Source organism: Bombina bombina, chromosome 2 (genome assembly GCF_027579735.1).
Source record: "Bombina bombina isolate aBomBom1 chromosome 2, aBomBom1.pri, whole genome shotgun sequence".
In the NCBI taxonomy this organism is placed as follows: Eukaryota; Metazoa; Chordata; class Amphibia; order Anura; family Bombinatoridae; genus Bombina; species Bombina bombina.
In genome coordinates, this window is record NC_069500.1 from 674,175,559 (window position 1) to 674,198,040 (window position 22,482).

Consider the following 22,482-nt stretch of genomic DNA (forward strand, 5'->3'; position numbering starts at 1 on the left):
CAAACTGAAATGTAAGCTTAGATTAAAATTATTGCATATAATGACAAATGGGGCTAAACAGCTGCTACCACGATTGTGGAAAAGTCAGAGAGTACCCACGGTTAATGAGTGGAGAGACCATGTCTCACAACTACTGACCCTAGAAAGATATCATTATACTCAGACCCAACAAATGGAGTTCTATTGTAATTTGAAGTTTATATGGGAGGATTATATGGCGAAAATGTAAGCAAATGCTTTATTGTATTAATTACAAATACAAATTGTATCAATATTAATGGCACCTGACACATTCATGTACTTACTATTCCAAGAATTGTCCTGTTTTTTTTTTTCTTTTTCTTGATTGTATTGTTATACTACTGATTGTTATGTAATAATTCTCTTTTTCATCAATAAAGGAAATTTAAAAAACAAACAAAAAAAAAACAATCTAGACGGCAGAATGATACTTACTATTGTCTGCACATATAACAATTTAAGCAACAAGGTATCTTGAGACACAATTGGCATATCCTAAGAGAATATTGTCCTGACATTAAAGAGTTTATTTAAATGCACAGAACTGCCTACCTCAAGGGTTACACCTGCAGGAGAAGGATTACTAAAGCAGTTGTTACTTCTAATACAAATGTATCCACATTCTTTGGCAAACCGAAGAATGTTACATTCCCCTGTCTTTGATGCTCTCACTGCAATAGTGTCATGAAGGGAGGAGAAATTTCCCACTCCTACACTGGTTGCAAATATACTTGTAATTTATCCTATGTGGTGTATGCCCTTAACTACCCATGTGGTCTTTTATATATTGGTGAGACCACCTAAAGATTTAGGGACTGCATTGGGCAACACAAATCAAATATTAGAATCCCAGGGCTAAAAGATCTAACAGTCCCGGCACATTTTTTACAAATGGGCCACCAGGTGAGCCAATTGCGCTTTATGGTGCTAGATCAGGCTAAGAGAAAACCTGCGAGGGGGAGTGATAGACAGAGGAACCTTCTTTACATGGAGGCCAAATTGATATGGAAACTGGATACATTATATCCCAAAGGCATGAATAGAGATATTGATTTCAATGCCCTGCTGTAGATCATTTTACATATTCATTGTGCTGACATTTGTACTATTAATGTGGTTGTGTTATGTATAGTTGCTATGTTAAATGCTTTCCCCTCAGTTTGTTTTTAATCGTGGTCCTTTGTGTTACACTAAAAGGGCAACAAAAGGGTTAATATGTTGTTTTGCTTGATCCACATGTGATTTCTGTAACCCCTTCCATGTAATGTGTTCCCATTGGTCCTTGTTTTATTGGGATTGGTATATATTGTCAATATGTGCACTATGTTTTTAGCTTGACAAAGGGGCAGGTGCCCCGAAAACATTGCTGTTCACCTAATAAAGGTCTATTCACTTTCCATCCTTGAGAGTGCAGCTTTTCTTTGATATTTTGATACATTCCAGAATACCTTAAATATAAACAAAAACCTTTTTGGATAAACAATCTAAGTTAATCTCAGTTTTTATGTATCTTGTCCCCTTTAAATGCAAAAATCTTCTGGCTTATAATATATTACCCATATGCATTAACACATCAACTATACAATCAACTTCTTGGTTTATTCTAAACTGATGCGCTAAGGGCTGAAGGGGTTCCCTAGAGCTAGATTCCAAAAACTTCTGCGTCTCCTGAGGAGAGTCAAAAACATTTGGACCCCAGGGTGTCAGAATTTTTAATTTTGATGGATAGAGTACCTTCTTTATTAAGAGTAGAGCATAGGGGTGAGAACTCTTTACATTTCTTTGTTAAATCTATTATATAATCTTGGAAAATAAGTAATTTTGAACCTTCAAACATAAGAGATGTAATTTTCCTAGCTTGGAGCACAGCAATCCTAAGTTGAAAATGTAAAAATTTAACAATAACCTACCTGGGTTGTGTGAGAATTCTCTCTTTCAGTTTCTCAGAGCCAATTCTATGGGCACGTTCTACACTGCCTTTAAATCCATTCGGTGACAGATTTAAAAGATTGGGAAGAATATTTTCAATAAGATGCAGTAGTTCACTTGGTTTAATAGATTCAGGTATCCCTAATATACGGATATTATTTCGTCTTGATCTGTTCTCCAGATCTTCAAGACGCTGATAAAGAACTTGATTTTGTTTAAGGAGAGTTTCCATTTTGTTGGAATGTATCGAGGAAGTATCCTCTAAATCTGAGACTCTCTTCTCTATTTATTTATTTATAAAATATTTTATCAGGAAGGATACATTTGAGATTTCTCTCGTTTTCAAGTATGTCCTGGGAGTGAAAGAAAACAGAGGGGACCCTCTGAAGCACTTTATGGAAAGCGCTAGTTCCATAAATCTTGTAGTTATTTGCTTAATTTCTTCAGTTATATTGTCTAAACATTTTTGCAAGTTATCTACTTTAGGGATAAATATAAAAGAGATTTGTTGAACTATATAATGAGGATCCTTATCTACACCAATAGTATCTGCAATTATTATTGAGGACTCATTTAGCGCTTCATAGGTTACCCTCTGTTTTCTTTCACTGTTTTTTTTATTTAGGCGGCTACCTAGATATATATCCATATGCAAAAACGCCAAAAACCCTTTATGCGTTCTATCAATTTAGCAAATTAATAATTACCATGGAAAAAGATCAATAAAAATTTCACTCTTAATTCTTGACACAGATACATAACTATTAATCCAGAATATCTCATGCTTCACATTTAAGATACATACAAAAAGCAATATATATACTGAATACGAGTAAGAAAGATAATCACTCAAAAAGTTGGTAGTTAAACCTCTTGGCCTGGGATAGCAGTAGTATGCATAGTCATGGTAATTCTGTAATACTATTGGTAAAATCCATGTATGTCTAGTCCCAGTAGAGCTTACTAATTAAAGAGAAATAAAAAGAAGGCGCTTCTTGGTGCAATACAACTTCACAATGTAGAATTCTTTCCTCTATGTGGCAAATAATATTCTCACAAGTGAAGCAGACTAAGATCAGTGTCTCAGCTCACTGAACCAGGGTGTGGAGTCTTCTACTCCCAACTGGGCTCAATCGGCCTCACAGGAATAATGATGTGAGCACAAATGATTTTAAATAAATAAAACACCATTTATTAAAAGCATGTTAAAATCTTAAAATCTCAAAACTTTTTTGTAATTTAGGATTTATTCATATGTGTGCACAAACTTATATTTCTTGTCACACTATGGGATTTCTTGGCTTAATAGACGAGTGATTGAATATAGGATTTATTCATATGTGTGCACAAACTTATGTTTCCTGTCAAACTTTTTTGCAATTTGCGATTATTATTATTAGGTATTGACCACATTTGGATACATATAGGAATCCCAATGTTGCAATTAATACGCGATCAGTATATTGCTTATATAGTCTTTTTATATAGCTTGTTGCAACAAATATGTGATTTATATAATGCTGGTAGGAATTATTTATATGTCTTGTTGCAACAAGTAGGTGATCTATATAATATTTATTTGAATTGTTTATATGCTTTTTGAATTAATGCGATTTATCTAATGCTCTTCTTAATTTTTTTTTATATATTGTTTTTAATAGTTTGATTAATGTATATTTGGTGATATAAATATACATGTTTTAGGTAGTACCAAAGGAGTTAATGAAAAAAGGGGTTTGTTAGTTGGATCAATTTTGATTGACTATGTTAACCTTTATTAGGTAGATGTGAACATAAAACAGATTATGCCTGAGGAAACAGCCAGCAAAGCTGAGAAACTCGTTGCGTACCTGTTTTAAGAGCTAGATATGCTTATCAGCTCTATAAGATTTTAACATGCTTTTAATAAATGGTGTTTTATTTGTTTAAAATCATTTGTGTTCACATCATTATTCCTGTGAGGCTGATTGAGCCCAGCTGGGAGTAGCAGACTCCACACCCTGGTTCAGTGAGCTTAGACAGTGTGAGATCTCAGTCTGCTTCAATCGGCACGCTTGGTGCTGCTCCACTTGTGAGTATATTTTTTGCTTCATAGAGGAAAGAATTCTACATCGTGAAATTTTATTGCATCAAGAGGCGCCTTCTTTTTATTTTTATTTTGTCTTAGATCATCTTAGATCATCTTGTGCATGTTTTTGAGAAGAGTCCTAATAACAAGACTATCTTTGGAAACATTTGGACATTTTCTTTTCTAAATCCTAAAGGATACAACGTGTGGGACTGTGCGCATCCTAGGATCCCGGAGTGGTAACACTGATTGGGAAATTTGCATTGAGCTTACTAATTATACCATCCAAAGAAATAAGAACTTCTCTTATTCAACCTTATTTGATGTAAGTGTCCTTTATTTTCCCTTCTTTGCCACAAGGTTACCAACCTCTTCCAGTTGTCAGGGAGCGCCCCTCACATAGGCCACTTTCTGGTGGATTTACCACCTTACCTCTGGTTGTGAAAAAAAGAGCTTACACTCTGCCAAGCTGCCAGAAGCTCCTAACCAGCTATTGCGGTAGTCAGGGAGTTTGATCCTAGGGAGTTCACTACTGCCCTCACTGGCACCACGATTTAGCCTTTTGTCAAGGAGCGCCCCTCACATCGGCCACTTTCTGATGGATTTACCACCTTACCTCCGGTTGTGAAAAAGAGCTTACACTCTGCCAAGCTGCCAGAAGCTCCAAACCAACTATTGCGCTCGTCATGGAGTTCGATCCTAGAGCGTTCACTACTGCCCTCACTGGCACCATGACTCAGCCCTTTCTCCCAGCCTCCGACCTTCAAGCAGTACGCTGCACAGAGAGATGAGTCTGCAGGTTATCGTGCCTTCCCTCGTGCTGTGGTGAATCTCTCTCAGCACAGGGCACCACTCGAATATCGGCACTCCCTAGGTTCCAAGCAGGGAACCAAGTCTCACAACACGCAAGCCAGCCACTTCCTCTCCAGGGTGCGTCACTTCCCCACTACGGTGTGTACTACAGCTGTTACTTGCAACACACTTGTTCCCAACAAATTTTTGTCAGCTTGCTCAGTTTATATTAGCGCTAGTGTTCACCCGTATATGGGGATCACCTTGTCCTCATCCAGTTTCTTTAGGTAAGAGGTACTGACCTCTTATTATATTTAAAACAAAGATGCTCTGTTCTGACCTCTTATTATATTTAAAACAAAGATTTGTCCACACTCCCTGCGTTCGACTGTTTCGGTGGGTGGAGGGATGGAAAGCTCTCCAGTGCCCCTTTGGTCTGGACACAGGTCTTATCAAGGACTATCGCACATGGGCCCAGTTTAGCCTAGAGTTTGAAACGCTAAACCTTGATGTAAAAGCAGAGCTCCAAATTTACACTGTTTGCTCCTTGCCCACTCACCGGAAGTCATCCCAGGCATTCTTAAAGTCCACAAAGTGTTTGTCATTACCACCTTTTGTGTAAATTTATCCCAAGAATCAATCACCCTTTCTGTAAAGAAGTGCTTCTGTAAATTAGTCCTGAATCTACTACCTTTCAGCTTGAGATCATGATCCCTTGTTCTTGAATTCTTCTTTTTAGGAAAAATACTCTGTCTCGGCTTTATATACTTGAAAGTTGCTATCATATCACCTCTTTCCCTTCTCTCCTCTAAGCTATACATATTTAGGTAATTTTTTTTTTTTTTTAAACCATGTGCCATTTTGGTAGCCCTCCTTTGCACAAATTCCAGATTGTTTATATCTTTCTGGAAATATGATCTCCAGAACTGCGCACAATACTCAAGTACATAACTAATCATCTGTAAAATGGTATACAAACCTTACTATTTTGCTGAAAATACCTCTACCAATACAACCAAGCATGTTACTGGCCTTGCTGCAATACTACATTGTTTACTAAATTTTAAGTCATTCAAAATAATTCCCAAGTCTGTAACGTTTGGATTTTCCTTCCCTAAATGCATAATTTTACATTTTGCAGTGTTAAACTTAAGATCCCAGTCATTTGTCCAATTCTCCAATTGTTGTACATCACTTCTCATTTTGTCTACCCCCCTGGAACATCTACTCTATGACAATATTTTGTATCCTATGCAAACAGACATACTATCCCCTGTAGCCCTTTGCTGATATCTATGTTAAATAAAACATGCCCCAGAACTGACCCCTGAGGAACACCACTAGTAAATATTCTGCATTATCATTCACACATACCAGACAAAAATATTTGCATCTATTATTATTTACAGTAGATTGTTTTTTGGTCCCTATTCTAGTTCCTGTTAAAGTGAACTAAATAGTTATAAGACTGCAATGGAAAAAAATGAAAATATACAAACATTTTCTTATTATCTGCAATTTGTGTGATGGATGATGTGTATATAAAATAGAAAGTTACTGTACCTTTAGCCAGTAGTTAATCATTTTATAAATGTAAGCAAAATTTATATTTTAGATGACATGGCTAGATCTATCTATCTATCTATCTATCTATCTATCTATCTATCTCTATCAGTGATGGGAACAGAATTTGTTGGCATTATGAAGTAGCTGGGTGGGGGCGGTGTAACATTTTCTTACATCCAAGCACAAATTTATGGCATAATTTAACATAGATTTTTTTTAATGATATGTGCAATAAACATTGTGAACATGTAATATGAGCTAATTTTAGCTTAAAGGGCCATGATACCCAGATGTTGAAACTCTTGAAAGTGATGCAGCATAGCTGTAAAAAAAAATGACTAGAAAATATCACCTGAACATGTAAAAAAGGAAGATATTTTACCTCAAAATGTCCTAAGTATTCACACCCCATTGTAAAGGTCTTTAAGCAGCAAATCAGTATGCCTGGGACAGGCAAGGGAGCAAGCTTCATGCACATTCATGTTATTTCCCTATTTAGTTTAAGGAAGTTTACTATGAAATCTCTTGAGAGTTAAAGGGATAGTAAACCCCAAAAAATTTTTATGATTCAGATAGAACATACAATTTTAAACAACTTTCCAATATAATTCTATTCTAAAATTGTCTTCATTCTCTTGTTATCCATTGCTGAAGGGACAGCATTGCACTACTGACAGGAAGCTGAAAATATCTATTTAGCCAATCACAAGAGACAAATGTGTGCAGGCAATAATTGGCAGCAGCTCTCACTAGTGTATGATATGTGCGTATTCATTTTTTAACAAGGGATACTCAGAGAACAAAGCACATTTTAAAATAGAAGTGAACTTAAAAGTGTCTTAAAAATGACATGCTCTATCTATCGGGAATTACTCTGTTGAGCTGAGGAAATTGTGAGGTAAAATATCTTCCTTTTTTACATAGAGATGTTCAGGTGATATTTTACTTTCAGCTTTTATACTTATGCTGCATCACTTTCAGGTGATTTAGCATATGAGTATTATGTCCCTTTAATGTTGGCTAAAATGTTAGCTGTGTGGTCCATAAAATCAGCTGACTGGTGCTGATATAATAGATGTATAGATGATCAAAGTATTATTATTTATATTTCTTGTAATCAACAGTTTCTTTATATTATCATGAAAGCAGTTTTTGAAGTAATATGTTTTTTTTACGTATTTCTTAAATTTACCTTTTTTTTTGTAGGCTGACAAAGAATTTGTATGGTCATTATGGAAACGTCTCCAGGTGGCAAACCCAGATATAACACAAGCTATCAGCTTAGTTGTGGAGAGGTAAGAAAATTACATTTTCAGGATATCTTAATGGTCAAAGCAATTTAACACATTTGAAATGATTTTGTTGAAATATTTAATGAGTATGGTGCAGTATTTCCCTAAGTAGTATAACCGTAGATCTTTTAGAAGGCCTAAAAGTATTAAGACGGCCACAAAATAAATCATAAAGTCCTTCTAATCCACTATTTGGATTCTAAAATGCCCAGTAAATAATCAATAAATAAAAAATCATTTGAGTATGACTCCTCCACAGGAAACCTACCAAACATCTTAGAACACTATTAGACAAGAAAGCTTAATTACAAATGCTGTCTTCTTGCTACTTGCGCCTCAATTTAATCAGAGAAAACCTTATGAATGCATTTTCTTGTTGCTTACATAACAAATGGAACACTAGTGTTTAGCGAATACTTCTTTTAAAACAAGCTATAAAATGTGTTGTACTGGCTTTAAAATAAGTGTTTTTTCTATGATACTGTAGTAAAACAAATAAGCATATCCTTCACTTAGATTGAAGTGGCCTTACTTCCCAATGGTACTACTGAGAGCTAGCTGAACACATCTGGTAAGCCAATGACAAGAAGTATGTGTGTGTGTATATGTATATATATATATATATATATATATATATATATATATATATATATATATATATATATATATATATATATATATATATATATATATTAGAAATCAGCGCCAGAAGTGTATGAGTATGCTGTTAGTCTTAATATATCTTCCCATCCACTACTGGAAAATATATATGTACACAAGACACTTGCAGGTTAGGCAGCAAACAGTCTCATTCAGTCAAATGTGGCAAGTCTATGGATGTGTATTGTTCATTAATATCCACAATGCTAGTTCCTGTGTGCTATGAAGGAATAGGCTGCTCGTCTGAGAGAAGAAGAATGATCCCCCGCAGGGCGAGGTTCCTCTTAGAAATCTGAAAGAGTATGAGACAAGACAAGCGCCAAGAGGCACACTTCGTGTAATACGTTCAGATCATTTGCTTATAATGTAACCGTGGGAAAAAATCCCCTCTCACCTGGTTCAACCTCAACGTATGAGGTATGCAAAAGGCACTTCTGTTAGTATACTCTCATCTCTTGTAGTCCTCCTGTATGTCCTCAGGTCTCCAATTATTCCTTGCAGTCTGCAGCGTGTCCCTGGAACTCTGCAACCTTTATTTAAAGGGGGCTAGGGCATAGGAGTAGGGTAATGTGTACTATTTTAAAATATACACGACTACCAATTGATAGAGATAAAAACAGGTGTTTATTTATATACATAAAATTACTTTTAACAGTGCAAGTTAAAAAACCCCTACAAGAGTTTGTTTGTAGGCAAAGAAAAGATGTTCCTCGTATTGCAGAAGATCACTATAGAGCTGTAGTCATACAGGTGTTACATCCAGCGTGCAAGGCTAGAAACACAGGTGGCTAATGCGCTCTACTATACATAAAATCAAATATGGAGCACCAAAGGATATTCGCAGATCTGCTTTATAAGAATTCGTAATAAAGCAGTCCAATCCTTTATGCAGCTCCGTGTAGATGTGTAAGCACAGCGTGCAATGTCAGCGTGTGGCGGGGCGGGGCCTAACGCGTTTCGTAACCAATGGGTTACTTCATCAGAGGTGTGGGCCGCCCCCCAACCTAGATCTACTTATACGCATTAGTGAGGCTGATTTGCCTCCTGAGTGCCCCTCTGTCGCCATTTTGAATGAGGGCAGTGGATTTTCGTTCCTTTTGTATGTAGAGAAGTGTGTAATATTACGAAACCACATATAGTATCAGAATCACTTCCTCGGTTGTTTACGTGATTTAAGTGTTCTGTCAGAATATGCTAGAGATTTTTTATGTCTACATTTCTAGAGTATGTTAATCTCCCCACACATTTGTATCATATACCAAATTGTCTCCGCTAGAAATCATGCCAGCTGGTATATTAACATAAGTAAATAATATATATATATATATATATATATATATATATATATATATATATATATATATATATATATATATATATATACAGCCACCAATCACAAGGTAGCTCATAGTAGTACATTACTGCTCACCTACCTAAATATGCTCTCTTTAACAAATGACACAAACTGAAAGTAGCTAAACTAAATATAAAAGTTATTTGGAAAATGTTTAAAACTGCATGCTCTATTGGAATCTTGAAATGTTTACATTCTAATTTGCTGCCCCTTTAAAATGTTCTAAAACATATATAAAAAAAAGATTTTGTGATGTCATGTGCCATATATGCCAAATCTTCAACTTTTAAAATAATCTATCAATTGTACGAAAGACCGGTAATTAAAATAAAAGTTTATATAAAAGAATCCCGAAGGGCTAGGAATATAACAAGGAGATTAAAGTACTGGAACGTTTTTTTTATTTTCTTATTCATAAAAAAGATTTCTGTTAGATTTACCCTAACAACATACATTTTAGGAGTATAGTGAAAACTGCAAATTTTCAACAGAATATCCTTATTAGTCATTTATCACAGCCTGCACATTTGCTGATAATATACTGCATCCTCAGAGAGTTTAGAATCCAGATGGTAATCGTTAATGAAAGTATTTGTTTAGGTTCATAGCCTTAAATAACAAAAGAACAATGGTCTTACAATTTAATTTGTTTTATTTAAAAGAAGGCAGAAGCATTCCTTATTTATTTTTATTATTATTATTATTATTATTATTATTTTTATGCTGGTGGAGTATTGTCTCTCTCCATCAATGAAGTTGTGGGAGTTGTCTCTATCAGCCAGTTAAGAATACAGCAGTATCAATTGTGCTTCAAAATGCAATTCCTACTTGTTTCTATTCAGATTGAAATTGGCTTTACTTCAACAGTTTTCATACAAAGCCTTTTATTTTTTAGGCTTTGTTCTGTACTCAGTAGAGTTATCTTCTCACATTAAAGATCAGTGGTAAAACCTAGATAGAAAATTACACAAAGAAACTGAAAAATAAACTAGTACATTTGTAATAGTCTGTGCATTTTTAGATATAGAGCTAAGTAAATATAGAAATTAACCCTTTGAGTGCTAAGCACTTTCCCACCTGGGTGCTAAGCTTTTTAAAGTTTTTTCCCCCCCAGATCCCCAAGACTTACACTGTTGGAAAGGTTAGGCAATTACCTTTCCAATGATGGGTCTTGGGGGTCTGTGTCTGCTTAGATGCCTGAGATACAGGCTTCTAAGCAGCATGCCCCCTGCTCCTATACTTAACATTGTTAAGTTTAAATAAAGTTGTGCGGTGACATCATCACGTCATTGCGCGGGTGGGAGCCCCCAGATCTCCCTCAAGGTGGGAGAGTGCTAGCGATGGCTCTGAGCCGTCGTTAGCACCAGATTGAGAAACTCTTCGACGGCTCAGAGCAGTCGTTAGCACTCAAGGGGTTAAAGGAATAGTCTAGTCAAAATTAAATTTCTTTCATGTAATTAGCAAGAGTCCATGAGCTAGTGACGTATGGGATATACATTCCTACCAGGAGGGGCAAAGTTTCCCAAACCTCAAAATGCCTATAAATACACCCCTCACCACACCCACAATTCAGTTTTACAAACTTTGCCTCCGATGGAGGTGGTGAAGTAAGTTTGTGCTAGATTCTACGTTGATATGCGCTCCGCAGCAAGTTGGAGCCCGGTGTTCCTCTCAGCGTGCAGTGAATGTCAGAGGGATGTGAGGAGTATTGCCTATTTGAATGCAGTGATCTCCTTCTAAGGGGTCTATTTCATAGGTTCTCTGTTATCGGTCGTAGAGATTCATCTCTTACCTCCCTTTTCAGATCGACGATATACTCTTATATATACCATTACCTCTACTGATTCTTGTTTCAGTACTGGTTTGGCTATCTACTATATGTAGATGAGTGTCCTGGGGTAAGTAAGTCTTATTTTTTGTGACACTCCTAGCTATGGTTGGGCACTTTGTTTATAAAGTTCTAAATATATGTATTCAAACATTTATTTGCCTTGACTCAGAATGTTCAACTTTCCTTATTTTTCAGACAGTCAGTTTCATATTTGGGATAATGCACTTTTTCCCTGTGGGCTGTTAGGCTCGCGGGGGCTGAAAATGCTTCATTTTATTGCGTCATTCTTGGCGCGGACTTTTTTGGCGCAAAAATTCTATTTCCGTTTCCGGCGTCATACGTGTCGCCGGAAGTTGCGTCACTCTTTGACGTTATTTTGCGCCAAAAATGTCGGCGTTCCGGGTGGGGCGTCATTTTTGGCGCCAAAAAGCATTTAGGCGCCAAATAATGTGGGCGTCTTATTTGGCGCGAAAAAATATGGGCGTCACTCTTGTCTCCACATTATTTAAGTCTCATTTTTTCTTGCTTCTGGTTGCTAGAAGCTTGTTCTTTGGCATTTTTTCCCATTCCTGAAACTGTCATTTAAGGAATTTGATCAATTTTGCTTTATATATATGTTGTTTTTTCTCTTACATATTGCAAGATGTCTCACGTTGCATCTGAGTCAGAAGATACTACAGGAAAATCGCTGTCAAGTGCTGAATCTACCAAAGCTAAGTGTATCTGCTGTAAACTTTTGGTAGCTATTCCTCCAGCTGTTGTTTGTATTGATTGTCATGACAAACTTGTTAAAGCAGATAATATTTCCTTTAGTAAAGTACCATTGCCTGTTGCAGTTCCTTCAACATCTAAGGTGCAGAATGTTCCTGATAATATAAGAGATTTTGTTTCTGAATCCATAAAGAAGGCTATGTCTGTTATTTCTCCTTCTAGTAAACATAAAAAATCTTTTAAAACTTCTCTCCCTACAGATGAATTTTTAACTGAACATCATCATTCTGATTCTGATGATTCCTCTGGTTCAGAGGATTCTGTCTCAGAGGTTGATGCTGATAAATCTTCATATTTATTTAAAATGGAATTTATTCGTTCTTTACTTAAAGAAGTCCTAATTGCTTTAGAAATAGAGGATTCTGGTCCTCTTGATACTAAATCTAAACGTTTAAATAAGGTTTTTAAAACTCCTGTAGTTATTCCAGAAGTTTTTCCTGTCCCTGATGCTATTTCTGCAGTAATTTCCAAAGAATGGGATAATTTGGGTAATTCATTTACTCCTTCTAAACGTTTTAAGCAATTATATCCTGTGCCGCCTGACAGATTAGAATTTTGGGACAAGATCCCTAAAGTTGATGGGGCTATTTCTACCCTTGCTAAACGTACTACTATTCCTACGTCAGATGGTACTTCGTTTAAGGATCCTCTAGATAGGAAAATGGAGTCCTTTCTAAGAAAAGCTTATCTATGTTCAGGTAATCTTCTTAGACCTGCTATATCTTTGGCTGATGTTGCTGCAGCTTCAACTTTTTGGTTGGAAACTTTAGCGCAACAAGTAACACATCGTGATTCTCATGATATTATTATTCTTCTTCAACATGCTAATAATTTTATCTGTGATGCCATTTTTGATATTATCAGAGTTGATGTCAGGTTTATGTCTCTAGCTATTTTAGCTAGAAGAGCTTTATGGCTTAAAACTTGGAATGCTGATATGGCTTCTAAATCAACTTTACTTTCCATTTCTTTCCAGGGTAACAAATTATTTGGTTCTCAGTTGGATTCCATTATTTCAACTGTTACTGGTGGGAAAGGAACTTTTTTACCACAGGATAAAAAATCTAAAGGTAAAAACAGGGCTAATAATCGTTTTCGTTCCTTTCGTTTCAACAAAGAACAAAAGCCTGATCCTTCATCCTCAGGAGCAGTTTCAGTTTGGAGACCATCTCCAGTCTGGAATAAATCCAAGCCAGCTAGAAAGGCAAAGCCTGCTTCTAAGTCCACATGAAGGTGCGGCCCTCATTCCAGCTCAGCTGGTAGGGGGCAGGTTACGTTTTTTCAAGGAAATTTGGATCAATTCTGTTCACAATCTTTGGATTCAGAGCATTGTTAAGTTTAAATAAAGTTGTGCGGTGACATCATCACGTCATTGCGCGGGTGGGAGCCCCCAGATCTCCCTCAAGGTGGGAGAGTGCTAGCGATGGCTCTGAGCCGTCGTTTGCACCAGATTGAGAAACTCTTCGACGGCTCAGAGCAGTCGTTAGCACTCAAGGGGTTAAAGGAATAGTCTAGTCAAAATTAAATTTTTATGATTCAGATAGAGCATGCAATTTAAGCAACTTTCTAATTTACTCCAGTTATCAATTTTTTCTTTGTTCTCTTGGTATCGTCATTTGAATGTAAGTTTAAGAGCCAGCCCAATTTTGGTTCAGCAACTGGGTAGCGCTTGCTTATTGGTGACTACATTTAGACACCAATTAGAAAGTGCTATCCAGGTGCCGAACCAAAAATGGGCCATCTTCTATGCCTACATTTCTGCTTTTTCAAATAAAGATAACAAGAGAACAAAGAAAAATTGATAATAGGAGTAAATTAAAAAGTTGCTTAAAATTGCATGCTCTATCTGAATCATGAAAGTTTAATTTTGAATAGACTATTCCTTTAAGGGAAAACGGTAGATTACCAGTTAGATTTTTGGGAATGATATTTTGATAACACAAATTGAGGTTGATTGAATTATATAATATGAAAGAGTATTTGTAATCACACATTTATGTAAGAAAATTATAAATGCATAGTTATTTGAAAGAAAAAGATTAATGTGCCCTAACTGAAAAGAAGGTAAAGCTGTATTTTTCAGAAATCGATAAATTCATCTATTTCAATGATTTATTATTATTATTATTATTATTATTATTATTATTATTATCATCAGTTATTTGTAGAGCACCTACAGATTCCGAGTCAGATTATCAGAATGAATATATAGATATACAGTATATTTATATGAAAATATTATATTATTGTATTAAAATTGTTATTTTGAATTAATTTGGGTTTGAATAGATCTGTAGTTCTCATTGTTATTTTGCTTTGATGTATGTTTAAAATCGTCATCTGATGTCTTTTAAGCTGATGTGGCTATTTATGGTCTTGCAAAGAAAGGGATCAGTACCGACATTAGTAATTAAGTGCTAGGATATCCACACAAAAGCAATTAAGATTTAGATTCCCTCAATCTAGCAAAACGTAATGATAATAATATATCTTAATTTTGCTAGGTAATAAGAAAGACCTTGCTTAATTGCAAAGTAAAAAAAGATAAAAGTTCTTTCAAGAAATAGTCACGATAATACTTAAAGGTACAGTCTAGTATAAATTAAATGCTAATTTCTAAACCTATGAGGGCTGCCTCTTATCACATGCTTTTTAAATCTCTTTTCAACACAAAGAGACAGAAAGTACACGTGGACCATATAGATAACACTATGTTTAGGCACAGGGGGTTATTTAAGATCTAGCACAAAACAATGCTAAATTTAAGACAATAGATAATAAACAGTCACAGTCATTTGATCAGGGGGCTGGAAGAAGTTTCTTAGATGCAAAGTAATCACAGAGGTAAAAAGTATATTAATATAACTGTGTTGGTTATGTAAACTGGGGAATGGGTAATAAAGGGATTATCTAGCTTTTAAAACAATAACAATTCTATGGAAGACTGCATAGCATCCATCCTATTGTAGTTGTACCCATCAGTTTAATGTCCGTTTTTAAGCTCAGCCTGTTCTCATATCTTTTTTTAAAGCCAAAATCTATGTTTAAACCCTTTGGCCATAGGGCATTAAGCTTGAATATCCATTTTGCCTCCAAATCATACATCTTGTTTGTAGCTGTAACAATTTAACATTTCACTAACATCTGTGAGTATTTCCAACCTGTTTCTTTTTTATGACACAATGAGTCCACGGTTCATCTTAATTACTAATGGGATATTCACCTCCTGGTCAGCAGGAGGCAGCAAAGAGCACCTCACCAGAGCTGTTAAATAGCTCCTGCCTTCCCTCCCACTCCAGTCATTCTCTTTGCCTACGTTAGTGATAGGAAGTGGTAAAGTGAGCTGTTAGTATAGATTCTTCAATCAAGAGTTTATTATTTCTCTTGTTAAGTGTGTTCAGTCCACGGGTCATCCATTACTTATGGGATATATTCTCCTTCCCAACAGGAAGTTGCAAGAGGATCACCCAAGCAGAGCTGCTATATAGCTCCTCCCCTCACATGTCATATTCAGTCATTCTCTTGCAACCCTCAACAAAGAAGGAGGTCGCGAGAGGAGTTGGAGTTTTTTACTTAATTATTCTTCAATCAAAAGTTTGTTATTTTAAATGGCACCGGAGTGTGCTGTTTTTTCTATCTCAGGCAGTATTTGGAAGAAGAATCTGCCTGTGTTTCTATGATCTTAGCAGACGTAACTAAGATCCACTGGCTGTTCTCGACATTCTGAGGAGTGGGGTAACTTCAGAAAATGGGAATAGCATGCGGGGTCCCCCGCAAATGAGGTATGTGCAGTACAATATTTTCTGGGAATGGAATTGACTAAGAAAACACTGCTGTTACCCATATGATGTAAGTACAGCCTTAAATGCAGTAGTAGCGACTGGTATCAGGCTGATAAATGTATGCGCAGTTGAGTTATTTTCTAGGGACTAGAATTTGACTGAGAAAATACTGTTAATGCTGAAATAATGCTTATGCCTTATCTGCAGTAGAAGCGACTGGTAGCAGGCTTAGTGATAACTTTGCATGACATTTAAAAAGTTTGTTTTAAAACGTTTACTGTCATGTTATTCGTTTTGTGAGGTACTTTGGTGATAAATCCTTTTTGGACATGATTTTTTTCCACATGGCTAATAGAAACCGTTATATCAGGTCTCCCACTGTTGTAATATGAGTGGGAGGGGCTTTTTTTTTTTAGCGCCTTGTTGCACAGTTAAAATTCTAGCACAGTCTTCCTGTTTCTTCCTCCTTGATCCAGGACGTCTCTAGAGAGCTCAGGGGTTTTCAAAATAAGTTTTTGAGGGAGGTAATCAGTCACAGCAGACCTGTGACAGTGTGTTTGACTGTGATAAAAGCGTTAAATTTTAATTTGATATCCGTTTTTGGGTATCGAGGGGTTAATCATCCTTTTGCTAATGGGTGCAATCCTCTGCTAATTAATACATTTCCCGTTAAGAATTGTTAACTATAACTGAATTAGTTCATTGTTATTCAACTGTGTTTTTGATAAGCGCTGCTGTGTTTTTTTATATTGCTTAGAACTTATTGAAAGTAATTTCCAAGCTTGCTAGCTTCATTGCTAGTCTGTTTAAACATGTCTGATACAGAGGAATCTGCTTGTTCATTATGTTCAAAAGCCGATGTGGAGCCCAATATGTGTACCAATTGTATTGATATTACTTTAAATAAAAGTAAATCTTTACCGATAAAGAAATTATCACCAGACAACGAGGGGGAAGTTATGCCGTCTAACTCTCCTCACGTGTCAGTACCTTCGTCTCCCGCTCGGGAGGTGCGTGAGATTGCGGCGCCAACTACATCAAGGCACTTACAAATCACTTTACATGATATGGCTAATATTATGAAAGAAGTATTATACAATATGCCCGAGTTAAGAGGCAAGCGCGATAGCTCTGGGTTAAGGACAGAGCGCGCCGATGACACGAGAGCCATGTCTGATACTGTGTCACAATTTGCAGAACATGAGGACGGAGAGCTTCATTCTGTGGGTGACGGTTCTGATTCGGGGAGACCGTATTCAGAAATTTCAAATTTTAAATTTAAGCTTGAGAACCTCCACGTGTTGCTAGGGGAGGTGTTAGCGGCTCTGAATGATTGTGACACGGTGGCAATCCCAGAGAAATTATGTAGGCTGGATAAATACTATGCGGTACCGGTGTGTACTGACGTTTTTCCTATACCAAAAAGGCTTACAGAGATTATTAGCAAGGAGTGGGATAGACCTGGTGTGCCCTTTTCCCCTCCTCCGATATTTAGAAAAATGTTCCCTATAAACGCCGCCACACGAGACTTATGGCAGACGGTCCCTAAGGTGGAGGGAGCAGTTTCTACTTTAGCCAAGCGTACCACTATTCCGGTGGAGGATAGTTGTGCTTTCTCAGATCCAATGGATAAAAAGTTAGAGGGTTACCTTAAGAAAATGTTTGTTCAACAAGATTTTATATTACAGCCTCTTGCATGCATTGCGCCTGTCACTGCTGCAGTGGCATTCTGGTTTGAGTCTCTGGAAGAGGCGATTCGCACAGCACCATTGGATGAGACTTTGAGCAAGCTTAGAACGCTTAAGCTAGCTAATGCATTTGTTTCGGATGCCGTAGTGCATTTAACCAAACTTACGGCTAAGAATTCCGGATTCGCCATACAGGCGCGCAGAGCGCTATGGCTTAAATCCTGGTCAACAGATGTAACTTCTAAGTCTAAACTACTGAATATTCCTTTCAAAGGGCAGACCTTTTTCGGGCCCGGCTTGAAGGAAATTATTGCTGACATTACTGGAGGTAAGGGCCACACCCTTCCTCAGGACAGGGCCAAATTAAAGGCCAAACAGTCTAATTTTCGTGCCTTTCGTAATTTCAAGGCAGGAGCAGCATCAACTTCCTCTGCTCCAAAACAGGAAGGAACTACTGCTCGTTACAGACAAGGTTGGAAAGGCAACCAGTCATGGAACAAGGGCAAGCAGGCCAGAAAGCCTACTTCCGCCCCTAAGACAGCATGAAGACAGGGCCCCCTTTCCGGAGACGGATCTAGTGGGGGGCAGACTTTCTCTCTTCGCCCAGGCTTGGGCAAGGGATGTACAGGATCCCTGGACGTTGGAGATTGTATCTCAGGGATACCTTCTGGATTTCAAAACTTCTCCTCCACAAGGGAGGTTTCATCTGTCAAGGTTATCAACAAACCTAGTAAAGAAAGAGGCATTTCTACAATGTGTACAAGACCTCTTAGTGATGGGAGTGATCCACCCAGTTCCACGAACGGAACAAGGGCAAGGGTTTTACTCAAATCTGTTTGTGGTTCCCAAAAAAGAGGGAACATTCAGACCAATCTTAGATTTAAAAATCTTAAACAAATTCCTAAGGGTTCCATCGTTCAAGATGGAAACCATTCGGACCATCCTACCCATGATCCAAGAGGGTCAGTATATGACCACAGTGGACTTAAAGGATGCCTACCTTCACATACCGATTCACAAAGATCATTATCGGTACCTAAGGTTTGCCTTTCTAGACAGGCATTACCAGTTTGTAGCTCTTCCCTTCGGGTTAGCTACGGCTCCGAGAATTTTTACAAAGGTTCTGGGTTCGCTTCTGGCGGTACTAAGACCGCGAGGCATAGCGGTGGCTCCGTACCTAGACGACATTCTGATACAAGCGTCGAGTTTTCAAAATGCAAAGTCTCATACAGACATAGTTCTAGCATTTCTGAGGTCGCATGGGTGGAAAGTGAACATGGAAAAGAGCTCTCTGTTTCCACTCACAAGGGTCCCTTTCCTAGGGACTCTTATAGATTCTGTAGAGATGAAGATTTACCTGACGGAGTCCAGGTTATCAAAGATTCTAAATGCTTGCCGTGTCCTTCATTCCATTCCAAGCCCATCAGTAGCTCAGTGCATGGAAGTAATCGGCTTAATGGTCGCGGCAATGGACATAGTGCCATTTGCGCGCCTGCATCTCAGACCGCTGCAATTATGCATGCTAAGTCAGTGGAATGGGGATTACTCAGATCTGTCCCCTTTACTGTATCTGGACCAGGAGACCAGGGATTCTCTTCTCTGGTGGTTGTCTCGGGTTCATCTGTCCAAAGGAATGACCTTTCGCAGACCAGATTGGACGATTGTAACAACAGATGCCAGCCTACTAGGCTGGGGCGCAGTCTGGAACTCCCTAAAGGCTCAGGGATCGTGGACTCAGGAGGAGAAACTCCTTCCAATAAACATTCTGGAATTAAGAGCAATATTCAATGCTCTCCTAGCTTGGCCTCAGTTAGCAACACTGAGGTTCATCAGGTTTCAGTCGGACAACATCACGACTGTAGCTTACATCAATCATCAAGGAGGAACCAGGAGTTCCCTAGCAATGTTAGAAGTCTCAAAGATAATTCGCTGGGCGGAGTCTCACTCTTGCCACCTTTCAGCGATCTACATCCCAGGTGTGGAGAACTGGGAGGCGGACTTTCTAAGTCGCCAGACTTTTCATCCGGGGGAGTGGGAACTTCATCCGGAGATATTTGCTCAACTGATTCTTCGTTGGGGCAAACCGGAACTGGATCTCATGGCATCTCGCCAGAACGCCAAGCTTCCGTGCTACGGATCCAGGTCCAGGGACCCGGGAGCGGTGCTGATAGATGCACTAGCAGCCCCTTGGGTTTTCAACATGGCTTATGTGTTTCCACCTTTTCCGTTACTGCCTCGACTGATTGCCAAGATCAAACAGGAGAGAGCATCGGTGATTCTGATAGCGCCTGCGTGGCCACGCAGGACCTGGTATGCAGACCTAGTGGACATGTTGTCCTGTCCACCATGGTCTCTGCCTCTGAGGCAGGACCTTCTAATTCAGGGTCCTTTCAATCATCCAAACCTAATTTCACTGAGGCTGACTGCATGGAGATTGAACGCTTGATTCTATCGAAGCGTGGTTTCTCGGAGTCGGTTATTGATACATTAATACAGGCTCGGAAACCTGTGACAAGAAAGATTTACCATAAGATATGGCGTAAATATTTATATTGGTGTGAATCCAAAAGTTACTCATGGAGTAAGGTTAGGATTCCTAGGATATTGTCTTTTCTACAAGAGGGTTTAGAAAAGGGTTTATCCGCTAGTTCGCTAAAGGGACAGATTTCTGCTCTGTCTATTCTTTTACACAAGCGTCTGGCAGAGAATCCAGACGTCCAGGCTTTTTGTCAGGCTTCGGCTAGGATTAAGCCTGTGTTTAAAGCTGTTGCTCCTCCGTGGAGCTTAAACTTGGTTCTTAAAGTTCTTCAGGGTGTTCCGTTTGAACCCCTTCATTCCATTGATATTAAGCTTTTATCTTGGAAAGTTCTGTTTTTGATGGCTATTTCCTCGGCTCGAAGAGTCTCGGAGTTATCTGCCTTACATTGTGATTCTCCTTATCTGATCTTTCATTCAGACAAGGTAGTCCTGCGTACTAAACCTGGGTTTTTACCTAAGGTTGTTTCTAACAGGAATATCAATCAAGAGATTGTTGTTCCATCATTGTGTCCTAATCCTTCTTCAAAGAAGGAACGTCTTTTGCATAATCTAGACGTGGTCCGTGCCCTGAAGTTCTACTTACAGGCAACTAAAAATTTTCGGCAAACTTCTTCTCTGTTTGTCGTTTACTCTGGACAGAGGAGAGGTCAAAAGGCTTCGGCTACCTCTCTCTCTTTTTGGCTTCGTAGCATAATACGTTTAGCCTATGAGACTGCTGGACAGCAGCCTCCTGAAAGGATTACAGCTCATTCCACTAGAGCTGTGGCTTCCACCTGGGCCTTTAAGAATGAGGCCTCTGTTGAACAGATTTGCAAGGCTGCAACTTGGTCTTCACTTCATACTTTTTCCAAATTTTACAAATTTGATACTTTTGCTTCTTCGGAGGCTGTTTTTGGGAGAAAGGTTCTACAGGCAGTGGTTCCTCCTGTTTAATGTTCCTGCCTTGTCCCTCCCATCATCCGTGTACTTTAGCTTTGGTATTGGTATCCCATAAGTAATGGACTGAACACACTTAACAAGAGAAAACATAATTTATGCTTACCTGATAAATGTATTTCTCTTGTAGTGTGTTCAGTCCACGGCCCACCCTGTCTTTTTTGAGGCAGGTTCTAAATTTTAAATTATAACTCCAGTCACCACTGCACCCTATAGTTTCTCCTTTCTCGTCTTGTTTCGGTCGAATGACTGGATATGACATGTGAGGGGAGGAGCTATATAGCAGCTCTGCTTGGGTGATCCTCTTGCAACTTCCTGTTGGCAAGGAGAATATATCCCATAAGTAATGGATGACCCGTGGACTGAACACACTACAAGAGAAATAAATTTATCAGGTAAGCATAAATTATGTTTTTTAAAGTAGTGCAAGATTGTGCTGCTTTGTTCTGGGGTGTAGCCGTAGTCCATATCAGTCTCTTCAATAGAGCATTGGTGGCTTTAGAGCAATGGGAACTTGTGGGACAAAATTCTCACTGCGCCTCCCATTTCTCCAACATTGGTGTGTCCGGTCCACGGCGTCATCCATAACTTGTGGGAATATTCTCCTCCCCAACAGGAAATGGCAAAGAGCACAGCAAAAGCTGTCCATATAGTCCCTACCAGGCTCCGCCCCCCCAGTCATTCTCTTTGCCGCTCTGAACAAGTAGCATCTCCACGGAGATGGTGAAGAGTATGTGGTGTTTAGTTGTAGTTTTTATTCTTCTATCAAGAGTTTGTTATTTTAAAATAGTGCTGGTATGTACTATTTTCTCTGAAACAGAAAGAGATGAAGAGTTCTGTTTATGAGAGGAGTATGATTTTAGCAGCAGTAACTAAAATCGATTGCTGTTCCCACACAGGACTGTTGAGCTGAGAGAACTTCAGTTGGGGGGAACAGTTTGCAGACTTTTCTGCTTAAGGTATGACTAGCCATTTTTCTAACAAGACTGTGTAATGCTGGAAGGCTGTCATTTTTCCCCTCATGGGGATCGGTAAGCCATTTTCTTAGTCTCAAACAGAATAAAGGGCTTATTATGGGCTATAAACTAGTAGACACTTTTATGGGCTAAATCGATTGCTTTATTTGAGTATTATATACAGTTTGAAGTTGAATTTCACACTTTTATAACTTTGGGGAACGTTTTTTACGCCAGGCACTTGTTTAGACACCTTCCCAGTCAGGAAGGGCCTTTCTCTGTAGTAGGCAGAGCCTCA

At 38.2% G+C, this 22,482-nt stretch overlaps 1 protein-coding gene across 1 annotated transcript in view; it reads left to right on the top strand.

Annotated features, from left to right (window-relative positions):
* CNTLN (centlein) overlaps window positions 1-22,482 on the top strand; it is a 969,919-nt gene that overhangs the window by 36,589 nt on the left and 910,848 nt on the right. Inside the window, exon 2 of the mRNA XM_053702639.1 lies at window positions 7,583-7,671. Coding sequence (XP_053558614.1) covers window positions 7,583-7,671 — 89 coding nt within the window. The remainder of the gene's footprint in view (window positions 1-7,582; window positions 7,672-22,482) is intronic.